This window comes from Podarcis gaigeae (genome assembly GCF_964106915.1).
Source record: "Podarcis gaigeae genome assembly, chromosome: 4".
Classification (NCBI taxonomy): domain Eukaryota; kingdom Metazoa; phylum Chordata; class Lepidosauria; order Squamata; family Lacertidae; genus Podarcis; species Podarcis gaigeae.
The window spans coordinates 66,424,690-66,449,396 of NC_139677.1; the positions used below are offsets into that span (position 1 = coordinate 66,424,690).

The window sequence follows — 24,707 nt, forward strand, 5'->3', positions numbered from 1 at the left end:
CTGCACAATCCTATACAGATTTATATATGGAATACTACCTGTCAAACTTATACAAGAACACACTGAACAGCTTTTAGAGCTTTAATCAGCCTAGTGAAGCTATATGCCTCTGAACAATAACATATATCTCCGAGAATAAAGAGGCAACTTGAACTTCAGATTATGGAACTCCCCATGGGAGGTGCAAATGACCCCAAGTGCTCCAAATTTTAAGCAGGGCTTAATACACAATGTTTATCATTTTTCTAAAAACACACACACCATGGGCTGTTATTTTGAAAATCTATTCTTGAATGGACAGCATTTCTGTTTGCTGTTTCATTTAAAATCGCTTGTGTTTTGAAATACTAGTTGTACTACTGCTTTTAAAGTATTCGTTTCTGGGTGTTATTTAGTTTTGTGGGATATAAGTCACCTTAGGTGGACTATGCCCCAAAAGGTGGTCCATAAACTATGAACAAATAAACTCTAGGCCCATTTAATACATGATGTACCCTGGTTGATGTTGCTAAGCAATATCAAATAAAGATGCTTAAAACTGCATTTAAAAAAACCTGACTTCTTAACGTTATCTTAAGTTTTGAGGGTGGGTGGGGGACGTTTAATGGAATGCATTATCCCAGAAGAGGCATGACTAGCTGGCTAAAATCCTGGTGTCTTTCACTTGTCACCACGGAATGTGATCCTCCATATAATATCACTTCTATGGTAGACGTTTGGTGCAAAAACATTTTACTGGCAATTGTATGTTAAATATGGAAATTGTAAATATATAAAAACTTATTTGGTTAAAATGGTTAAAATAGACACCAGGATTTTAGCCAGCTAGTCATGCCTCTTCTGGGATAATGCATTCCATTAAACGTCCCCCACCCACCCTCAAAACTTAATGTGCAGTCTGCACCCACTGAGCATGCTGAATCCATATTGGCCTCTATGGCTATGGTTTATGTGTGTGAAAGGTGCAGTTTGGGCTACAACCACATTGAGAACGAGTTTGAACTCACACATGCCTCAGTTCAAAGAACATTCCCCAAGGCCATGGGGGCATAAACAAGAGGCAAGCATGTCAGTTTCATTTCTAACATATCTGTTAAGCAGCAATTAATTTCTCTAGGGTGCTTGCAAAACTGTGACAGAGAGAAGAGTTGTGATGAAGATTACTTATGAATGTTCAGCTAATCCAGTAGATGAACATCCAGTCCACATTATCTTAAACACACACACACACACACACAAAAACAACCCTATGAGGCTGGACTTGAAAGAGCATTCATGTGCATCGAAAGTAGACACAGAAAGCAACATGTTAAGTAATAAATATAGGACAGGGATGGACACTGACAGTGGAAGAGGTTTCAAAAGGTGGCTGCATATCCATGCCAAAAGGTTAAATTTCCATGTCCTAAACATTTGTGTACACAGTTGGAGAGCACTGGATATGTTGCGGTAATTTATTACGTTAAAAGAAACAAACTCAATTAGCTGTACTGCTGGATAAGTGTTCGATGGTTATTGTATTTATATTTGATTTAAAAAAACAATAAAATTTTGTGTTTTTTTAAAAGTTGTATCTACCACCCATTTTATTACACTAAGCCTGCAACGTACGTGGGGGTTACGTTCTGCAGATCCCACCTAAAGCAAAAATTGTGTATAGTCAAAACACGTTGGGTTCAATGGTGAGTGGGATTGCCAAGGTTCTTTGCCCCAGACTCACTCCCACCCCCCTTCTTCCCTCTTTTACATTTTAAAATTATTTTTTGCCAAGCATGTAAAGCTGGATGTGCACAAGTTAAATGCGCTTAAGTTGTGGCCTTACTGTACATCTTTTCTCTCCCCCCCCCCAATAGTTCCTGCATTTGCTCAACATGCCAATGGATGCTTAAAGGCAACAAATTATGGATACATTCATTTGTTCAATTTGTATGCCACTCTTCCCTCAGAGCACTCAAGCATAGTGGGTTTAACCAGTTTGAAAATTGTTTAAACAAAAGGCTCAAACACAACAAAAGCAGAACAAAACCCCCCACCAATCTTTGCTGTTTGGCTCAACAGTTAAGTATTGTGTTTTGAGACATGAGATTATCAGCAAGCTGCAACACTGGCAGAAAAGGAAAGAATAAGACAGCTGCTATCTGCTTCATTGTATAGCAATTGTATATTGCCTGAAGTTTCCACCACACTAGCAGTAAAGCCAGAAACCTATGCTATAGCAGAGACCCTGGGATTTGGATCTCATAAAGATCTCTTCTCAGCTACTGAATCACTTGCAACACAGAACCCAGGTGAAGCCAATCAGCATTGCTCTCTCTCTTTGAGGTTTTAACAAAGAAATAAGCCATTTGCAATAATTGTAGTGTAATCATGCAAAATATGTTTAAAAAAACAATTATGGAATGTAATATTTGGTTTTTTTTTAACAATACATCTGAGCTACTGAAAGAAAGAGGGGTAGTTTGCCATTTGAGGATTATTAGCTAAATTGTCTTCTCCTGCTGGACTATAGGCTCCAGATATTAAGTTTTCCCACCAGAAGCCTTGGAACAGGTCCAGGAGAGAGTGTTCTTACCAACTCTAAAATAAATTGTGAAAAATGGCTCAGCAGATCCATCAGACCATGCAGTTGAACAGATGGAGTGCAATTCAAACTATTATGCTGGGTAGAACACATTGCCGCTCCAAATTATATTTCCCCTCATTATAAAAGAATGTGGTTTTAAGAGGAAGACAAGGAAAAAAAGTTAATAAATTTTTAGCTAATGGGTACTGGAAAGGGAGTCTAAGAGGCTACTTTGAAGCCTATTATGCTAGATTGACTAATACTCCAAGTCCCCATTTACAAGAAATAAAGCCAATTTAATGCACACTGAATTAGGATCTTTGCACTCAGGATTAATAGTGCCTTTTAACAGGTCACTACAGACAGAGTTAGATATGTGTATCTAGCAACAGGGAAACATACAAATAGTACATTTCACAAGCAGAAAATAAACCCCATGGAATAAAATATATCATTAGAGACAGCATTTCAATACATTTTCCAAATTAAATCACTTCTCAGTCTTACTGTATAGAGGTTTGGATGTTTGTGCCCATGCACATTCCTTTGAATAAGGACTCTTTTTCGCAGATAATTTTAAATCTCCAATGAAAAGAGGAGGGAAGAGCTCAAGGAGAGAGCGAGTTTGAATAGCCTGGGTTACAATTAAGGGTGACATCTGGCTAATATGCCAGTGACACAGCTGGCATCCCACTGCAAACCCTTGAACAATATACCAACAATACAATAACTGCTATAAAAAATAGGAGGCTGCCAAGCCGTATTCTAATGGGCACAGAGAACAAAATGCGATTGGGGGGGGATTGTGGTCTTTTTCTCCCCCCCCCCCCTTTTAAAGCAAACCAGAGAACTGGTAAACTATTTTATAGCAATATTTAATTTTGTCATATTGAGGTGGTATTATTATTATTATTATTATTATTATTATTATTATTATTATTATTACATCTGTGTCGATTTACGCTTTAAACCACTTGTTTTGAAGTGTTGTCTGTGAAGGTATCCCATTAACATGTAAGAACACAACTGTGACCGGGCCATACCCAATCCATGCAAATGCACACCAGCATCAACTGTTGTCTACCACGACAATGCTGCATACATATGTCCTGGATGAGATCATTTTAAACCTTACACAACTGTGTGAAAAGCCTATACAGAAATTGCTTCTACACTTTCCTAAGTGATCTCTGTCACATTTAAGTTTCTGATGGGCAGGTGAAAGGGGCAAGAGAAGAAAGAACAATGCAGGACAGCCACAGCCATGCTCCAAGAAACTCAGAGCAACATACATGAGGGTTATTCCATATACGATTCTCACAGCAGCCACAGCAGAACTACTATGAACTGATAAAGTGTGACACATCTGCTATAGGGATAAGCAGGCATCTGACCCCCTAGGTCTTCCTAGTCAAAGTCCAACCATCTAACAGATATACTACTTTAAGATCTATCACAAGATAATGTAGTGACCAATTTGAACCTCCCCCTGACCCCAGCCTAGGGGTCTACAGGTATCAGATAGCTTTGCAAGCAGAGCAAAAAACTGTGGTTCCAAGGAAGCCCTCCCTGTCAAGCTTTTGTGCAAAAAAGGCAAGTGGGTAGCATGCTTGGCAGCTACTTGAAGCACTGAAACCAAGCAGAAGTCCATCCTCCCAGCTGAATTTCCCTGCCTTGGTTTGACCCACCTGGCAAACAACCGCCAGGGAAGGAATGCAGATCTCTGTTCAGCAACTGGGAACATCTTTCTTGCCAGCTTCGGGAGGAAAGCTTGGCTTCCTGGGCTCACCGAGGCCAGTGAGAACGCCTGCCATGCTGAGTGAAAACAAAGCCTGACCAATCAATTTGCCATAAATCAGGCCCATAATACTGAAATACCTAAGAGAGGGGAGGCCATAAAAGGAGCACAGCAGAGTGGTTTTGTAGCCTTTACTTGAGAACAGCACTGTACAGAGTGGTTTATCATATTGAAGGTATATATTTAATCAAAAAGTACATACATCTTTCACCTAGGCCATGAAAATAAGGAGGAGCTTCAGTGTATATTTCACTACAGTGGCAATTTGGGTTAAGAACTTAATTCGTTCTAGAGGTCCGTTCTTAACCTGAGGTACCACTTTAACTAATGGGGCCTCCCGCTGCCACGCAATTTCTCTTCTCATCCTGGAGCAAAGTTCTTAACCTGAGGTACTATTTCTGGGTTAGCAGAGTCTGTAACCTGAAGCATCTGTAACCTGAAGCATCTGTAACCCGAGGTATCACTGTACTGCATTAGAGACTCTTATTCCTCCCCCCTGCAACTAGAGACCAATACTTTATTTTAAAACAAATCAAAAGTCATGACACATTTCCATTTCTCTACATTTCTGAGAGAGATCACAACAGGTCTTTAACCTTAGTCTCAAGAGGTAACAGGTATGTTCAGTCAGGATGCCAATGACTTCTCAGGGATCAGCAAACTTTTTCAGCAGGGGGCCAGTCCACTTTCCCTCAGACCTTGTCGGGGGCCAGACTATTTTTTTTTGGGGGGGGGAGGAATGAATTCCTATGCCCCACAAATAACCCAGAGATGCATGTTAAATAAAAGCACACATTCTACTCATGTAAAAACACACTGATTCCTGGACTGTCCGTGGGCTGGATTTAGAAGGCGATTGGTCCAGATCCGGCCCCCGGGCCATAGTTTGCCTACTCATGTTCTAGATAGACTTGAAGAAGGCTTTGAATAAAACAAGTTTCCATGCAAAGTTTTTTGGTCTGAGCAAGAACAGATTTAACTGTGCTGTTGCTTCTTGCCGTACCCTTGACTTGCCTCCTAGCTTTTGTACCTCAACATGGCTGGGCCATATCTGACAGGCACCGAAATGTCACGGAATGATAGAATTGTAAGGGGACCAAAGAGTCATTTAGTCCAACCCCCAGCAATGCATCCCTGACAAAGGGATATTCAACCTGTTAAAAAACTTCCAATGAAGGAGAGTCCACCACCTTCTGAGGTAGTTTATTCCACTGTTGAACACAAGAGTTCTTCCTAATGCTTAGTTGGAATCTTCTTTCTTGTACTCTGAATCCATTGGTTCAGCTCCTGAAGCAGCAGAAAACAAGCTTGTTCCATGTGACAGCTCTTTAGATATTTGGAAATGGCCATCATATCACTTTTCAGCTTTATCTAAACATACTAAACATACCCAACTCCCTCAACCGTTACTCATACAACTTGATTTCCAGACACTTTATAATTAACCCACAGAAGAGCTACACCATTTACAGAAACTTTAAGGCCCAGAAGTACAGTGGTACCTCTGGTTACGTACTTAATTTGTTCCGGAGGTCCGTTCTGAACCTGAAACTGTTGTAACCTGAAGCACCACTTTAGCTAATGGAACCTCCTGCTGCCGCTGTGCTGCTGCTGCACGATTTCAGTTCTCATCCTGAAGCAAAGTTCTTAACCTAAAGCACTATTTCTGGGTTAGCGGAGTCTATAACCTGAAGTGTCTGTAACCTGAAGCGTATGTAACCCGAGGTACCACTGTACTGAAGAAACTATCCTGCAAGCAGATGCTTTCTCAGGAAGCAGAAGTATCTGTAGATGCTGCAGAGAGAGAAAAGGCAGCACAATGATTTTGGAAGAGAGCAAGGCTCTGCCTTCCGCAGCAAAAGACAGAGGTGGAGCTCTGCCAATCAAAGGTGTAAAAACCATAGGAGCAGCCTGCCACTGGATGCAAGTAACATTTCTCACTATAGCCAACCAAAGAAAACCAACCACACCCTAAGCCACACACAACCTCTCTCACCACCAAGTAAATACAAGAAGTGAATAGTAAGACAACCCACACAAGTAACGGTCACAACAACCTCTCTCACACACTAAGTAGAATAGAATAATAGAAGCATAACCACCCCAGCCTACCCCACTTGCCCCTCCCCTTTTCCCTTTTTTCCTTCTTCTTCCTAATTGTTTAAACCAATTCATAAACTAAGAACTTATACAATGACCACTAATAATGAAACATATGTTGTAGTTATTTTTCCACATTTATTATGCTTTTTTGTGATATACCGTATTTTTCGCTCTATAAGACGCATCAGACGATAAAACGCACCTAGTTTTTAGAGGAGGAAAAGAAGAAAAAAAATATTCTGAATCCCAGAAACCAGAACAGCAAGAGGGATCTGGCTTCTGGGATAGCCTCTTGCTTTTCTGGCTTATGAGATAGCCGCACACAGCCTCTCCCGGGCAGCGGGATGAAGGCTCCCCTGGCCCGGAAGAGGCTGCACGCAGCTAAGCCATAAGCCAGGACAGCAAGTGGGATCGCAGCGCAGCAATCCCGCTTGCTGACCTGGCTTATGGCTTAGCCACATGCAGCCTCTCCCAGGCAGCGGGAGGAAGCCTCCCCCAAGAGCCGCGTTCCCTTTAAAGAGCGCGCAGAGCGTGTGTGCAGCTCTTGGGGGCAGCCCTTCTCCCTCCTCGGGGAAAAGCCCCCAAGAGCTCTGCGCACTCTTTAAAGGGAGCGCTGAGCAGAGCCTCCCACCTGCATTCGCTCCATAAGACGCACACACATTTCCCCTTACTTTTTAGGAGGGGGAACAAGTGCATCTTATAGAGCGAAAAATACAGTACAAATGGCATGAGAAAATTTGGTATACTTGTTTGTATAACATTATTCTTGTTTATAAAATTCAATTTAAAAAACCAAAAAAAAAAACACCAAACCCTAACCATTCTGAATCCTGGCACAGAACTAGGATGGGGGAAAGATCCAGAACTGCAGTACCTCACACACCTCATTTGCAGTGTTAGAAACTCAGATATATAATCTAATTGCCAAATGGGACCTTAAACCACAATGGCATGAACATCCTAATTTGGGCCAGGAAACCAACTAGCAGCCAGTGCAGTTGTTTTAGAACAGGGGTTTATACGATTTCTAAAGACAAACCCAGCCAGCAATCTGCCTGCTGCATTTTGCATGTTGAAAAGCCTTCAAATTAATGTATGCAGGTCAAGGAGTATTGTGAGCCACTTTTCCTACCTGCAATGAAAGGAGATCTGTGAGAGGCTGCTTCAAAAAGCAATGATAATACGTCTTGCTGTATAGTTAGAATTTTCTATTGTTTTCTAAGATGCCCTCATGGTATTAAAACCATCTCACACTATCACTGCTTGTTCCACATTTGATTCACTGCACCAGGCAGACTGTATATCCTTGACAGTAGGTCTCCCAAATAAAATCCTTCACAGGAACATCAGAATAACATTGCTTTTGTATTTTCAAAACACAATCGCTGTTTGCCCAAGCCGCCCATTGTACACAGCAGCTTAAGGTTCGACACTAAATCTAGGGCTAGAGCTACAATCACAGCAGCTTTACTATAAACTGATTTTGCAATGAACGGCCAAGCCTCAGCTACTAAAACGATTTGCATAAACTTTGTTAGTTTGCATAGCTGCCATAGAATGTGGCAGGCCATATCTTTGTGCCAACTGAGCTCCCTGTCTTACTTTCAAGTTATCCTCCTCTTCCCCCACCCCCCAAAACAGGACAGTATCAGGGATGGTTTGCATGTTATCAGAAGGGAAAAGAGACGCACTGATATAATCTGTCAAGGAGGATATTAGAAATACAGAAATGGTTCTGGGTACTAACCCACAAGTGTTTCATTCTCAGAAACAAGCTACAGTCAGTTTAACACAAAAAGGAGGAAACCAACCAGATTCCACATAGACACAAAATTTAAAAGTAGCTAGCACAACACACACACCCCTTGCAGTTTTGAAAAAGCCAGGTCCTAGCATTTAATCCTGCTCAGATTATTAAGGATTTAATTACTGCTATTTGCAATGCATACAGCAGCATCAGTGTGCATGATGTATAACAGAGTACAAGATGAAAGGCTCCTACCACAAGGAGCTTACAAACCTAAAATGTGAACTGCGATTCCTCCAGCTCCCTCTACATTTTTATAACAAGTTCCATTTGCTAGATCTGTCCATCACTGCAACTGCTGAAACAACACCCATTATTAAGTGCTTACCTTGCTTTCTTTTTATTATTATTTTTATCAGACATGACTATATTTTGCAAACAAGTCCACAAAAGTTACTAGCCTCCTGGGGAATGGTGGAGGAAGGATGGAGAGTTCTGTTGCTCTTGCAGCATCCAATCACTTGCCTGCATGCAATTCCTTATCAGCTATGACCTATACCAGGCGAGTGCTGAAGTACAAGGTTGAGTTTTCTATGTGTAGCACCATTGGGTACTATTACAAACTTTCCTTGAATTAAGAGGTCTCAATCCATTTTTTTTATTATTATCTCATGCTCTGGACATGTTCAGTTCCTTTTCCAATCATGTTTGCCTGTAGTTAGGGGAAGGAATGTAGCTCCATGACAAGAGCATCTGCTTTGAATTCAGAAAGTCTCAGGATCAATTTCTGGCATTTCCAGGAAGGACTGGGAGAGACTCCTGTCTGAAATCAGAGAGCCACTGTTAGTCAACAGAGACAATACTGAGCAACATGGACCAATGATCTGACTCTGTATAAGGCAGCTTCCTACAATCCCAATTGATTTTCACAAATGGCTATTTTTTAATTCTAACTGGGGGGGGGAGGACAGACACTCTCCTTTGCCGTTAGACAAGTAAAGTCATCTCTATATCAAGCTGAAAAGGATGGTATATATAGTGCTTGTTTGTGAGGCCTATCCTATGGATCTACAGAAAATAAAAAATTGCAGATGTAACAGAGGACCAGAGAGATGGTCAAAACATGGCCTCAGCCTCCAACAACCATTATTTTATAGCTCAAAAAAACAATTTCTGAACTGCTCCTGTCAACACAAAGCAGAATTTTGCCGTAACTTAATTAGGCTGGTTCCAATCCTCTGCAATATTTCAGACATACCCCTCAAGGTTAGGCTTACTGAATTAAAAGAAAAGAAAAACACTGATTGAGTATACGCTTGACAGCAATGATATATGTTTTAATTGATAAGGAGAGCATACACACAAAACAAAGGCAGAAACTATCCACAACAACAGGATGACTGCTCCAGTCTAAATTCCCTAGTTATATCAAGAACATAGAAGCTTTGATCATCCTCTACTCCTTTACATATTTGGTCCCTTCTGATTAGAAACTGGAGGCAAGGATTACATAGCTAACAAGAAGAGAGGATTTTTATTTATCTGATTTCAGTGTATCCAATATAGCAGACTCAAGTGGGATTTATTAATGAATAAAAACACTTGAATGATTCAAGACAGAAAGGTACTTCCTAGTTGCAAACATCCATAGAGATGTTAGACTGAACACTGGGCTACCAATGCATGTTAAAACACAGCTACTAAACAAGGAGACTGAAATCCAAACTGGATTCTTTGAAATCCAAACTGTATCTTAAAGCAATAAAGAAATATTTATTATTATTATTATTTTTCTCTCCCCTACTCTTACATTGAAGAGCCTAGCTGAAAGATTTATCTATGAAATGTGGGCTGTGGTCTCTACCACAATGACTTCCAGGATTAATGACAACTGCCCATCTTCCATAACTTTAGAGGACTCCTTTGGAGAAGGTGATTTTAAGCACACAGAGACCATACAATAAACAAAACTGGCTACATGCCAGCACCACACACATGCACATGCCTGAGGTATGTTTCCTTAATATTTAAGCTTGCAGAACGTATTTCACACTGTATAACATCATTCATCTATCCAGCTATTTGGATGTATAAGAAATTTAGTCTTCAGCAACCAAAAGCAATGCTGTGGAAATCCCTCCAAGTGGATTTCCAAAGCTCAAATCTATTACATCAGTATCATCCCTATGCTTTTAGCAGCATCTCTGTGGAATTTCTAAAGTAGCTATTATGCCTTACAAGCTTGTTGCGTGGTAACTTATGAGCATCACCACCAACCTTGCTAACCTCAAGGGCCATGGAGAAAGCCAAATTTAGCATCACTGTCAGATTATTCCAGATCCATTTGTATGACAGTTTGAGGAAGTGTTAATAGGAAGGCCTAAGATGCAAGAGGAAGTAGTATTTTATGAAAGTCATATACTGAACCACAGTCTCAACCAGGTACTGAAATTAATACTTGACAGGGGAGCAAATCCCCACTAGGTGCTTGACAGCTCCTTCCCTGCACCCTAATAACTCAAATCTTTAAACCTGGTAACCTAGTTGTTTACCAGAAAAATTAAATCTGTATTGCATTTCCCCCTATTATTTAAAAACAATATTTTCAATGTGCTGCTTTTAATTTTTAAACCCTTCCCCCCAAAAAATAAAAATAAAAATACAATAAAGACCTTTTCTTTTTGCTTAGTCAGCAACAGTTTATAGGCTGCAAGATAGTTCAGTTGGTAGAGCGTGAGACTCTCAATCTAGGGTTCTGGTACTCTCAAAATAGAAACATAGTCAATTGCATCATTTTTAAAAGATTTTTTTACTACTTTTTAACTTTGCATAATGCTTTTAACCTGGTTTCAGTAACCCAAACAGTCATACAAGATATGTAGTGTAGCATGGCTCTTCTTTGTTCATAATCATGTAGCTTGCTCAGCGCATTCTCCGTGGAGCATCTTGTAATGGTGCAAGTTACCAAGGTTCTGTGCATAAGAGCCATGCTGGGAAATGATGAAATCTCTGCTGTCAGCTAGAAAGGCTTTATGAAACCATTAGTTATATTGTCTATGTCATGTTGATAGGTTGTAAACCAACTTGAGTACAGTGATGTGGAAGAGCAGTATACAAATTAAAACTGAAATTAGAATCCATAATTTTTTCTGGGTTTTTTGTTCATTTTTGAGTCACTGTATCTTTATCTTGAATTTCATGCTTTCTCATTATATATTATGAATGTACTTCTCCATTTGTAAATACAAATGTTCCAATATGTTGGGCTGCAATGCCACTTTACAGGAATCCAAAGCCTAATTCTCACACACCTTGTATGTGTTACACCTGCATTGAATGAACAGTTTTTTGCTCACTGCAGATAATTCTTTGGTGGGTGAACACATCAATTTATTTCATAATGTCACAAGCATCTCTTTCACTACGCTACATTATGTAAAAATGATCTTGTGGTGGTAGCAAAAGGTAATCTAGCACTGTGGTGTAAATCTCAGAAATTGTTGGTTCATCAATGTAATGGGAATTGGGGTTGCTCGTGCGTAAGTTGCCTCTACTCTTGGCAAAGTTGCCTGGTTAAACCTTTCCCTGGCTGCACAGCCCTTACTCTGCGGCTGTGTCAGTCATTGGCAGAATCCGTCAGTGGGCGTTTCCTGAACTTCTTCCAGCATAAAAGTTCTTTGACGCCAAGTCTCCGCCTAGCCTCCCTGCGCGGAAGTCTTCTGCGCAGCGTGGGCGTGGCCAGCGGAGGACCTGTGCTCTCCCCGCTAGTTTCTGTGGAAGAGTCCTGGAGACATCTCTCCGAAGCCCTCCCCTGCTCCCCTTTCTTCCTGGTGTCACGCTGATTTCCTTCCTCAGTGGATGAGTTCCCTCTCTCCCTGCTGGGTCCCTCTCCGGCATCGCTGGAGAGCCTTGCCTCCACTCCTGGCCCAAGTCAAGGGGGAAAACGGCCATCATGGTGGTAGTCGACCTACTAACAAAGATGTGGCATTTCATCGCTTGCTCGCATGCGGTGACGGCAGAGGAAACAGCCAGGCTGTTTGTGGATCACATCTTCAGGCTGCATGGCGCCCGCTTGAGGGTTTTGTCCGACCGGGGGAAGCAATTTATTTCCCGGTTCTGGAGGAAGCTCATGAGCTTGCTGCAAGTTGAAGTGAGCTTCTTGACGGCCAGACACCCGGAGACCAAGCAGAAAGAGCGAACAGTATACTCCAACAATACCTACGCTGCTACGTCAGCGAGAGGCAGGACGATTGGGTGGAGAAACTAGCGCTGGCCGAATTTGCCTACAATAACGCTGAACATGTGTCCATGGGAATGAGCCCGTTCATGCCTAATTATGGGTATCACCCCAGGGCCTTCCCGGGGGAAGGGGAGGAGGGGTGGACAACCTGCCTTAATGCAAGCCATAGGGACTAGATAGTCCATGTGTACGTTTCCCAGCTTTATAGTTCTATGCAATATCTATGCAAATGCATTTTGTGCTTTTTCCTCATAAAAATATTGGGAATGTATTTGCAGTATCTGATGCAGGGCTGTGTAGGATATACACAAGATGCAAGTAGGAGTAGAAGCAGAGAAGAGGAATGGTGGCAGTAGGAGGAAACAGGAGCAAGCTCTGCAGGAATGAACAGAAGTATGAGCACTTTCCGCCCACATAGTGCTGTAGAAGAAGAGAGCATCATTAGGCAGAAATAGATTACAAGAACAGTAGCAAACTGTTATAGTAGTCCAGAGTCTCTTGCTACCCTACCACCGCAAATCAAAGCAAATTTTACCTATAGCAGCTAGAGTGAGCTTTTGGCAGTTTACTGCAATAGCCTCACTAATACATGCCTCAGTTAAAGCAGCCACTCTTCTAATATTTACAATGTGAATATATGTCTATATATAATCAGAGAAACACATTACGTGGAAAGCACTCACAAACTTATGCTGCCTTTTGTATATTCTTCCTCCTTCTAAATTTTAATGCATGCTACTGCATATACAAGCTGAACAATTCTTTCCAATCTTGGAAATGCAATTTGTCCTGTTTTAAACCAAGAAGAGAGTAGTCCTTACGATAGGTATCTCTTTGCTTGCATTGTACCAAGTACTGCACACAGGAAGCTTTTCAGGGTACACAATGGCTTGGTTTGCACTTCACACTAAGCCAACCCATGGCTTTGTGCATGTGTACAGGCTCCAGAAGAATAGATCATGGCCACTTTGCTCCTCCCCAGTCATTCTGCTGTTTCACTAAACCATGGTTTGGCTTAACATGTCATTCAAACCAAAAATTATAGTTCTCTGAAGACTAACCACAAGCTGCAACCAAGGTTTGTCCTATGGTGTACAGCTTTTGATTTGTCAGGGAGAGCTAAACCATGAGCCTGCATTCAGACAATTTGCTAAGCCAAACTATGGCTTGGTTCAGCGCAACAGCAGAACAATCTCTGGAAGTCCAAACATTTGCACATTCATGTTAAGCTGTAGTTTGGCTAAGCATAACGTGTGAACCAGGCCTAATCCTCTAAGAAACCTTCAGTTTTTCACACACACCTCCATACATTACTTATACATTACTAAGGCTTTTAACTCGGTTTTATGCTCCTGAAGCACACAAAAGCAAGTTAAAGGCTTGTTTAACGCAGAAGAATAGGCATGAACAAACCTACGCAGAATGTCATTGACACCAATGCTGCAATAGGACTAGCAACAGCTGTTCAAACTACTAGTGCCTCAGCTGCTCAGATGAAGTCTTAATTAGTGGATAAATTATCAGCCCTGAGAGGACAGACAAGTTGGTAGCATATTCCACCTTAGGAGTAGCATATTCCACTTTAGGAGTAATCCAGGCTACTCATTTCCTGTAGGCTTTGGTCAATTTCTGAAGGACATAATGGGGCACCATGGTTTGCAGATCTTTTTCCTATGCCTACTTGCACCTCGGCTCCGTGTTTCCTCTCCTGACCACACGTCTTGTCAACCACAGTCTCTCACACAAGAGAAAGGCCCGGGCTTCATCTTAAACTCTTTGTGCTACCTTGACACTTCACCGATTTTGATTCCATTTAGGTCACAAAATCCAACCTCCATCATTATCTTGCCTGGATAATTCTATTTGCTTACAAGGGCAACAAACCTTCTGTTTGCCTGGATTCAGCCACAGCTCCCTTTGCTCGCCTCTAGTGTCCACTCACTTCCAGCCTCCAAGACCCGAGTTTGCAAAACTACAATACAGCGAATAACGGAGCTAAGCATGTGTATTACTGGGATTTGTTGCCACCTCCTTATTCACTGTACAGTTTTGTTCAGTACACATGTTGGAGGAGGTCTTGTGTGGCAGGACAAGATGCCAGACCTCTTAAAAAAAAATACTATGCTATTACATAACTGTAAACCTGAATACAGTGGTACTTCCATTTATGAACTTAATTCGTTCCGGAAATCTGTTCTTACACCGAAAGTGTTCTTAAACTGAGGTGTGCTTTCCCCAATGAGGCCTCCCACTACCGGTGCCCTTCCACTGGTCGGCTTCCGTTTGTCTTCCAGGGCAAAGTTCGCTAGCCGAACACCTACTTCCGGTTTTGCGGAGTGCGTTGCCCAAATCGTTCGTTAACAGGACTGTTCTTAAACAGAGGTACCACTGTAGTTACTAGACAGAAAAAATGCAGTCCATGGAATCCTAACAAACTTCCCAGTGGTATTTATCTGAAAGACCCTTATTATTGATTGATGAGGGCAGAATATTTTGCCAGAGTTAGGCCAGATGTGATAGCAGATACATGTTCAGGAAAGATGAAAAGCGTTTTTTAAACTTTCCATTCCCCTTAAGAATGGAGAAATCTCAAGTTTGCCTGGGGAAACAAACTATTCTGCTTCCCTACATCAGATAACCAACAGCTAATAAAACTTTTCCAGAACAGTTATCCAGCAAGTATCTAAGAGCACTGTATGGAGAAAGAGGAAATGGATGCAAATACAAATATGGAGTCCATATACACACCAGGTTACAAAAGGGTATCTAGCCATTTAAAAGGCAAAGACAGTCCTACTATTGCAATTCATGTCAGACAATGGCTTGAGGCCCTATATGCCCTTGATAGACACAAGCAGGTCAATCAGTGGGATCTGGGAAGTTTATCCTCCTACCAGAGAATGCAAACGTCTGGCACAAGAAGCAGGAGAAAAAGATCTGCAGCCTAGAAATTGGGTAACATCGGAGTTTGCATTGCACCACAGAAGGCATGTCAGAATTTATGCTTCATTAACTTATTGTTAGGCTGAGTAACTTTGTGTTCTACCCTTGCCAGGCAACTGTTTGTATAGACCTTGCAGTTTACTTTGCAGCAGAAGCAACAGCAGTAAAAACAAAACCCCTTTTCTGAAACTTATGCTTCAGAGCCTTCTTAGTTCTAAGAATCCATCAGCTTCTCAGGTACTGAACAGAGGCTCTATTTTCTATACTGACTCCTAGCCGAATACTTCTCTAATAGTTGGATCCAGTCATGCTTTGAGTAGACCTACTGAAATAATTGAGAATTACTACAACATGACTGCTAAACATATCACTGAAATAAAGTAGGAAAGACACAAAAATTGAAATCTCCAGAATTAATCTGTGATTTGTTGTTGGCCATCAAACAAATTGGTTTTTGGCTTAGAAACAAATTAATAAAGTTAAAGAGTAGTCTCACAGAAAGCAAGACACCTCACAAAAGTCTTCCTACTGATCTAGAATCATTTACTTCAATAAACAGTATACCAACATACACTCTTTCAGTTTAGAACAAATTTATTATCTCAATGATCTCTATAGCAAGATCAAAGCTCACCACTAAGGCTCCAGAACCAAAACTCAATGCTTTGTCTTGGAAAATATCTAGCAAAAATGTTTGTATACACACAATGTGCGTTTTCTCAGCACTGAGTTAACAAACCCAGTTGGGTTCCAGGACAAATGATATGACTTCCTAGTTAGTGGTGCTAAGACTCAAGTCTGGTTTTACTTTGATTTAATTACTTTGATTTGTATTATTTGCAGAAAATCGCATACACAAAGATAACCCATATCCAACAAAACCAATGAAATTTTCCCCCAGATCCTTAAAATACATTACGAAAACCTGTATTTCCATCCATACAACACACCTTATAAAAGAATACATCTGTAAAACACGTTCCTATTACATGATCCATGTGTTTGTTTAAATCTTTGATATTGGCCTTCGGTTTCCTGGGGTACTTGTGAACAAAATAAAGCTCCACCATTTTCCTGAAAAGGTGTACTTGTTTTTTGTCCCTCTTGATAGTCTCAATTTGTCCATCAAATTTTCAGTCACAGCAATACACCATACTCTCTTGTAACAAGTGCTCACGTTCGCACCTTTTAAGTCCTTCCAGAATGTGGCTACAACCATACATGCTGCCATTAAGAGAAATCCAATTAGTGGTTTATCCACCAAGTCTTAATTCTCATTTAAATACAGATTCAGTAATGCAAGCTCTAGAGACTCCAATATGCTGAAGAGTGATTTTACTTATCTCATTGAACACTTGTGCCCTCAAATATGCCATCTTTGGGCATGTCCACCACAAGTGCCTATAGCTGCCTCTGCCCCCACAACCTCGCCAGCATATAGATGAAGTATGTTTATGCATACAGTAAAGTTTAACTGAGTTTTTAGTCTGGTTTTATAGATTAAGGCACTGGCAGAAATGCAGAGGGGAATCTTGCACTGGAAGGAGAAATATCTCTCAGTGTTTCTTCGTTGCACCTTCTTATATAGAGAAAAGTGGACTATCATTGCTTGCTGCCAGTGCCATTCTAGAACAGGTTAGTGCCCACTGAAGAGTTAGGTATGTGCTTTTCATGGGCTATGGTCTCGTGCACATAGCAAGAAACATAAAATATCAAGTCTGGCCTAGATGAAATCAAAGTGTAGTGCTGAGGGACTGAAGTGTATGTCTGCCTTGTTTGAGTAGCTCTGTTAACGAAAGTCCGTTGATGTGAAGATTATCATATTTCACAAAACACTGATTTAAGCCATTCCCTGCCTTTCAGAATTATTATGACCAATAGTTACCAGAGCACTTTTAGTGCCACAGATTGCTCAGTCTCAAAAGATCCTTATGAAGTAATTAATTTCATTAAGGGAAGGCCAACAGTGCATTGGCTCAAACAATTGTGTCCCCAATTAAAGGATTACATGCAACAAATGTGTCTTTGGTGTGAGGGCCAGACCATAAACAACAAGAGGGATTTATTATGGCATGTTCCGTAACTTTATAAATAATAGCAAAGAGCTCCCTGGGGGATGCTATTTTCCCAATTTAAAAAATCCCCCCATCTGCTATTTGCACCTTTAAGAGAAACCTACACACACGGTCCCTGTGCATGGCATGTATTCTCTAATGGGCAAAACAACAACTGGAGGGAACAGTTTTCACTGGGAACATGACATGAGTGTAAAAGAATTGCTCTCAACTTTCACTCAGCGTACACTCATATTTTTTTTATAAAATGCCAAAGTCTAACTTAGCTTGATTAATTTCAATGGATCATCTCTGAATAAAACTTGGTTGAATATAAATCAGAGTCCTAAAAAACTTTCCACACCTCCCCATGCCACAGCCCTGATCTAGATCCTGCCCATAAGCTGCTTTTTTAAAAAAAACTTTCTTACAAATTTAAATAAAAAGAAGACCCACTATGGGCGTCCTGTCATCTCAGCTTCTTAGGCAGTGGATTAATGGCCTGACTCAGTGTAAGGTAGTGTCCTGTCTCCATTCTACAATAGCAATTTGCTCATGGCTGGAATGGCATTTAAATCCAGAAGTCTAAATTCCAAGTCCACCAGCATCCACTGGACCACAATGTGCGTCAAGGGGCAGTTAAGCAGCTATTAACACACCCATCCTATTTTATGCCTACTTTAAAAACAACAACCGCAAAACAAATTAACCAATATAATGCAAGCAAACACAGAGGGAACAGAAGAGCTTACATAGAAATTCAGAGAATCCCTTTTGTTCACAGCACACAATTTACAGTCCTTCGGTGTTCAGTCACTGGTGGGAGTCTAGCTATTATGAAAGAAAGAGGGAAACTATTCATAAACCAGCCAGGGGAAAATGAGTTCCATAACTTTCTCTAAGCCTATTATGTTTTGTTTCCTATATATTACACTGCTGATATTGGTATCAGACTTTGCATCTTTGGAGGAAGCAAGTAAATCTCGGAAGTACACACAGGCCCAGCAGCGCCTGACAGAGGCATTAGCAGTCTCATTACTGTGCAAGGGTTATTTACAATACTTTACCCTATTTCGCCCCATTATATACTCAGCATGATGAAATGCCACTTGCTCAAAGCCTTGTAACTGAAGCACTGCTGTGCAAGGAAAAGAAACTCGGCAGTACCCTCTGTACGACACCCACATGCCAGATGAGACTTTTCAATCCATGGCTCTGCAGGGCATTTTCCCCCTCCTGACTTCTCCCATGGTTACACCAGAGTTGCGTTTCATCCTCCGTCCCTTTTAAAATTCCCAATTTCTTCCTTCCCTGCCATTCTAAAATGCTAAATGAAACGGTAAAAGAAACACGAACTACACCGAGATCTGACGTCGTAAGTTGCTGCAAGTTCCGAGCCACACGATGAGCGGCTTCAACAAAAAAGGGCTTTCTAAACCGTTCAGTTAGAAAATTCGAGTTATAGAACAAGATAAAAGCTTTTGACTTCATGTTACCCGCCTCTCTTTGGAGAAGCAAATCAAGTTTAGCCTACGGATGCACACACCCCCACCCCCCGAAAAACTTCCATGTAGCGCAGAGCCTCCAAGTATCACAAGACCTTCAAGGCATCGCCAGATCTGTTGTGTGTAATTTAAAACATCAGTTTAGCATACCTAGCAAAAGTGCCTGAAGAAACAGAAACAGCCTTGTGTGTTTCAAATCTACCCCACATAGACCACCAGCAGCAATCATTCTTTTTGTCAAGGGTGGAGACGAGACAGGAATTTTGACATTTGAACAAAAAATATGAGATACAGCTGCACTGGTTGAGATAAAAGTTGTAAGAACGGGAGCCTTGCAGAGTGGTTTGTTGTTTTTTTACTGAAGCTGTCAGAGAAAGACAGTTAAGAGGCTGGCACTGAACCAGGACACTGGGGCCAACGTTTAAATTATTTGAAAACTCCGTTGTCAGATCCTTGCTTCTCTATCACCACAGAAGACAGCTCCTCTAGTAACACAGAGCCCTCTACTGTTGGGCTGGGACACTGACATTAAAAGGAGATCAGGGAAGCATTCACACCATATTAGGAATACGTTACTCATAATGATATTGTCCTTAAGCCAAAGGGATTTAGCGCTCAAGCTAGTCATGTTTACTGAATAAGCAATTCCAGTTCATCCATGTCAGCTATCAGAAAACAATAGAATCACTTGACAGATTATGCCTTAGGCTGCAACCGTAGACACCAGTTACATGGGAGCAAGTCCCACTGATTTCAGTGGGGCTTACCTCCAAGCAAACATGCATATTGCTGGAGCGTTAAGGGTTCCCCAAAAACTTTCCCGTTAGTAAATAAGGTCAAAGGAGTTGCAGATCAAACAGAACAGTTTTGCAAAGGTGTCTTGCTCAGAAGACTACTGATTTTTTTAAAAAAAAAATAAGCATTGCAAATAAGCACAAGATTTATTCACAAAACACCAGCAGACCCACCTCAGAGTATCCTTATGCCACAGGTCTGAGTAGCAAGTCTGGAAAGCTACTCACTACTGATAAACAAGCAAGTGACTAACTGCACAGCTGTTTTAAAACCAATATTATAAAAGCCACACTAGCTGCTTGGCTCATTTTCCTTCAAGTATTCAGAACTGCCTTTTAAAAAGTCATAGTGGATAGTGGGGGTGGGGAAAGAGAGATCTTATCAACAAAGCACAAACATTTTTTGCTCATCTTCATCAACCACACTCCCAATTCCAGCCATGTATTCTGCTGCATTTTCCCTATCCCTGGTTTTATTCAATAAGCAAACTGTATAATTACCAGACTAACCATGTGAACCTCGCCGGAGACACATGGGATTCTTTCACTGCCTTGCATTCAGTCCCTCTTAAACGTGTACAAGAACAATTACAGCATTGTAGCATCTCTCATCCAGAAAAATCACAATGCACTTTACGGAACTACATACAGTTTCGCTTCATCTACCCATAGTCACTTCTGGGATATGAACAGCAGCTGTTTAAGAACACAGGCAAGCATTGCAACAAATCACTTGATAGCAGACAGCGAAGTATATTGTACCGAGAGCGTCCCTTGTTCCCCGAGTTGGAATTTAGCCAAATCACTACTTCTACTGTTGGGGGGGTGGGAATTCCCAGAGGGCAGCTATCTTTGTTGTTTTACTTTTAAAAGCCTAGAAGGCTTGTGGTGCTTTAGACATCAATAGAATTATTGTAGCGTACGTTTTTGTGGACTAGAGCCCACTTCATGCACAGGCAGAGCTATTCTGGGGTCAGGGGTGCACAACAGCAGGCCTACCATCACATCCCAGGTCCTGCTGGCTCATGTTGGTTGGCACAGGAGGGGTGGAGAAGGTTTAGACATATTCTCTATGTCAGCTCTAGGCTGATATAGATGACTGGTACCCCCAGGGGATCCACAGGGTACATTATCTGGAAAACTGGGGTTATAAGTCTCCACCAACTGGGGCCCCACTAGCAGTACTACTCTTCTCTGGCAGATGCCAGGAGGCACCAATGGGCCATCTTAATGCTGGCCCCTCCAGTCATCAACATAGGGGGAGAAGCATTGCACCCCTAGTCCACCTAAGCTTATGGCACATGCCACAATCAACCTGATAAGTCTTTGCAGTACCACGTCTTCTGTTGCCTGCTGGCTCCGTGCTTGTCCTCAAAACTCAAATACTTCCTTCGGCATGAAAGCCCTGCTGACCGAATTCAATTCTGTGTGTGGCATCTCAAAACCAGACACAATTCTATTTAAAGCACAACAGAAAAAGGGCTAGAAACTACAATATAAATTAAGCGAGTTCATGATGATAAGTCCCCTGTCTTTAAGTTGCAACAACAACAATAACTCTGCTTTTGGAGGGAAACAACATGATGTTATATACCAGAAGGAACTGCCCAGAAGACTATGATAAAAGGCAGACTTGCTATAAGAAAGCACTGCTAGATATTGGGGGGGGGGGGAGGGCTAATGGAGAGTTAAAAACTTGCTAGGGACTGTTGACAGAGAATGGCAGCCTCTTACCCAGTAGCAGAAGAGATGTCAGCTCCAGCAGAAAGCACCTCATCTTTGTAGAAGAGGGAAGATAAAGGGGCATCACTCTCATTCCCAGTTCACCTCTTGCTTATTCTTTTCTCTTCAGCTGTCAACGGCCACCTGGTTTATATTTCCAGAAAAGACTGTTTTGGTAGAGTCGAAACACAACGGGGAGAGGGGGTAGGGAAGATAACCAGCAGGGGGAAGGAATAATACTAAAAAGACAAAGTGAAGGACAAGCTTAGTGGGAGGCGTGAATGTGTCCTCAGATGCTAAATGATTATTCCAAACAGACACTGTTGCTTTTCCAACACATTGTGCTTTGCAGCATCTACTTTGATTTCTCCTACTCCGTCTCCCACCGCACAGTAAAGAAGTACTGTACACAGTTCCTTGCTTGATCAACCCTCTCCGGAAAGAGAAAGGTGCAGGAAGATCCGTCTCTCGGCTCAAGAAGTGGCTATGTGTCCAAGGATTAACAACCTGTGCTATTTTGCAAGCTCTTCACGTGCACAAAAAAGAGCCCGAAGGGTCAGGTCTGCCCACATCCGAACCAGTTTTGTAGGTGTCTCTTGCTAGTTTTCCTAGACGAGAGGGAAAGCGAGGCTGAGATCGTCCTCTTGCACGGACTGCATCGACAGTTCGGGAGGGGCTTCGTCTCTTCTGCTTGCTGAACTGTAAGGATGGGGCAGATCAGCAACCCGAGCTGGGATGGCCCCGTTCAGCCGCTGCTCGCGCTCAGTTTCGCTCGCTCGCTCGGGTGCCTACAGCTCAGGTCTGCTCCTCCCTAGAAAAGAAAAAAAGAGGAAGGGAAACTTATAAAGCCAAGGCATAAATTGTTGCTCCTTGCTGCTAACTGCCTCTCCAAACACGCGGTGTGTGTGTGGGGGGGGGGTACATACAGAGACGAAGGGGCGGGAAGAAGTGGGGGCAGACCGAGCACCAGTTCCCGCCCCGCCGCCCCTCTAAGACCCCCATCTGCGCGCGGGGAAGGAGACCAGCCCGCTATTGTTTCAGCCTCGCGCGCAAGACGGCCGCCTCCCCTTTCCCCAAACTGGAGGAAAGGCTCGAGCAGGGCGCCCTCGAGAAGGGAGACCGGCGACAGGCAACGGCCCGGAGCTTAGGCGCTCTCTTTCTCTCCCCTTTCCCCGCCCTCCGGTCATAAAGCGAAGCGTAGCCCACTTTCCGCGCGCCACAAACACCCCTCGAAGACAAGCGCCTCGCGCGCCCCGCGGGTCCGGGAGACCAGGGCGCGCTCCTCAAGGGGGTCTCCCTCCACCCGCGCGCTCTTCTTGCCGCCGACCCACCCTAGCCACTCCCTTGCCCGGCTTGCTCGGCTCCACGTGCCGCGGCGACACCGGCATCCCCTCGGACCCTTTCCCCCGTACGGCTACTCGCCGCTCGCCTCAGCTTTGCTCTCCGCCCCGCGAGGCGCCTACCTGGCCGCTCTGGTTGCTTCCCTCAGCCCGCCGCCGCCGCTGCTGCTGCTGCCGCCTCTCCTTCGGCGTCTCCGCTCGGGCTTCATTCTCTGCTCAGAAGCTGCTGCTGCTGCTGCTGCTGCAGGGGGTGCCAAGCGCTTCCTCCCGGCCGGGAAGCTCCGCCTTCTCCCCCCTGCGTCCCTCCTCGTCGGACTCGTCGTCCTCTCCTCGCTGCTTCGTTCCCTCGCCGCGTCCCTCCCCGCTTCTTTCCCGGCTCACCTTCAGCTCCAGGCGGGCGCTGGCCGGTGTGAGAGAGAAAAGAAACGGGGCAGGGAAAAGAGTGCGCGCGCGCTTCTCTCTCTTTCTCTCTACAATGGCCCAGAAGCGAAGGAGGCTTGGGGAGTGCGCCGCGGAACCTGGAATGGGATCATATTTCACCCCAGGCTGTTGTGAGCCTTTGCTTCCAGCTGGCAGCGAGGTATAGAGCAGGGCGGGAGAGAAGGATAAGCCTCCCTTTCAATCATTAACCATTGCGGGCCAGTAAAAGCAATCACTGCACCTATGTCAGGCTAGACCGGTAGCAGGCCGGGTTGGCACCTTTTCCCTCTAGTGCTGCTTCTTGTGTTGTCGCTTAAGAATTAGTCCTAACAGGACAATTTCGAGAACCCCAATATGGTGAGCATAATCATTTAAACACACACACCATTAGGTTATAGGGCTTGTCCCTTCTGGGATGCTTTGAACAGAAAATGTACAGTTTTAGAATTAGTAAGGCTGTGGGAGCAAAGGAGACACCACATTCCAGTCCTGCTTCCACAGTTCTGACAACAAATGCAAAATGCTGCAGCCCCAATGACTTAAAACTGCTTTGTATTTGGAGTAGTCCCGCTGGGAGTTGCTCCAAGCTAAGTGGTTTGAAGAAAACAGCTGTCAAACGGCCAACAAGTTCCACCCACTCAATAACCCGTTAACAACCCTTGTGTGTTGAAGCACAGTGTGAAACAATAAAAGCGAACCTGGTCAACAAAAGCTTGCGATACTTCATAGAGTGGGATGTTAAGAGCTACGATAATGGGACAAGTTCTATCCCTAGATACCTGTTTTAGCAGTGCAGTGGTGTGCTTTGGGTGTACTGCTGCATCATGCATGTTGCAAGAGCAAAGGTGACTGTGCATTTACGCATGAAACGCAAGTTGCAGCATGACCTGGCACAGCACAAAAGACTTGTTACCGGTTCTTACCTGTGGGACCAAATATTCTGGAAGTGAAAACGGATGCTTCCAACTGAGTAGCATGGGCGAATTAACTATGTTGAAATTCCATATGCTGACTTGGCCATAACCAAAGTTCTTTTGAGTCATGATGTTATAACGTAAGATGTGTCTAATGTGGGAAAGAGTGAAACAGCAGGTTTAGAGCAAGTTCGTGCAAATAAAGTGGGCCTTCCTTTTCCTAGGAAATAGATGGAGGAAGTTCTGTGCTGAGTCAGCTGAATGGATGACACAGTGGCGCAACATGGATAAGGGATGGAGGGAATGGGTTGGGCAGGGTGGTACAGAACTGGTACATGAGCCAACCTGGCCCAATGCTAAATTTCCAGTTCCAAGTTTTAGGATTCAGCCAACTCACTCTGAACATGTATATAAACATAAATTTATTCTAAGGGAAGTGTACTTAAATGAGGTTAAATGGAAGGATTGCCTCCTCCCACATTTACCTACCCAGAGGCTTAGATCATCTTCTGAGCAGTGGCGTAGGAAGGGGGGCGGAGGGGGCGGTCTGCCCAGGGTGACAAG

General features: G+C 43.0%; 1 protein-coding gene across 2 annotated transcripts in view; it reads right to left on the minus strand.

The window, feature by feature from the left end:
• Positions 1-23,375, minus strand: part of IGSF3 (immunoglobulin superfamily member 3) — a 113,030-nt gene extending 89,655 nt beyond the window's left edge. For both annotated transcript variants that reach the window (XM_083736146.1, XM_083736145.1), the window contains exons 1-2: positions 22,933-23,375; positions 21,482-22,280 (exon numbers count right to left, since the gene is read on the minus strand). In XM_083736146.1, coding sequence (XP_083592272.1) covers positions 21,482-21,563 — 82 coding nt within the window. In that variant the 5' untranslated portion in view covers positions 21,564-22,280; positions 22,933-23,375. The remainder of the gene's footprint in view (positions 1-21,481; positions 22,281-22,932) is intronic.
• Between the last annotated feature and the right edge of the window lie 1,332 nt (positions 23,376-24,707).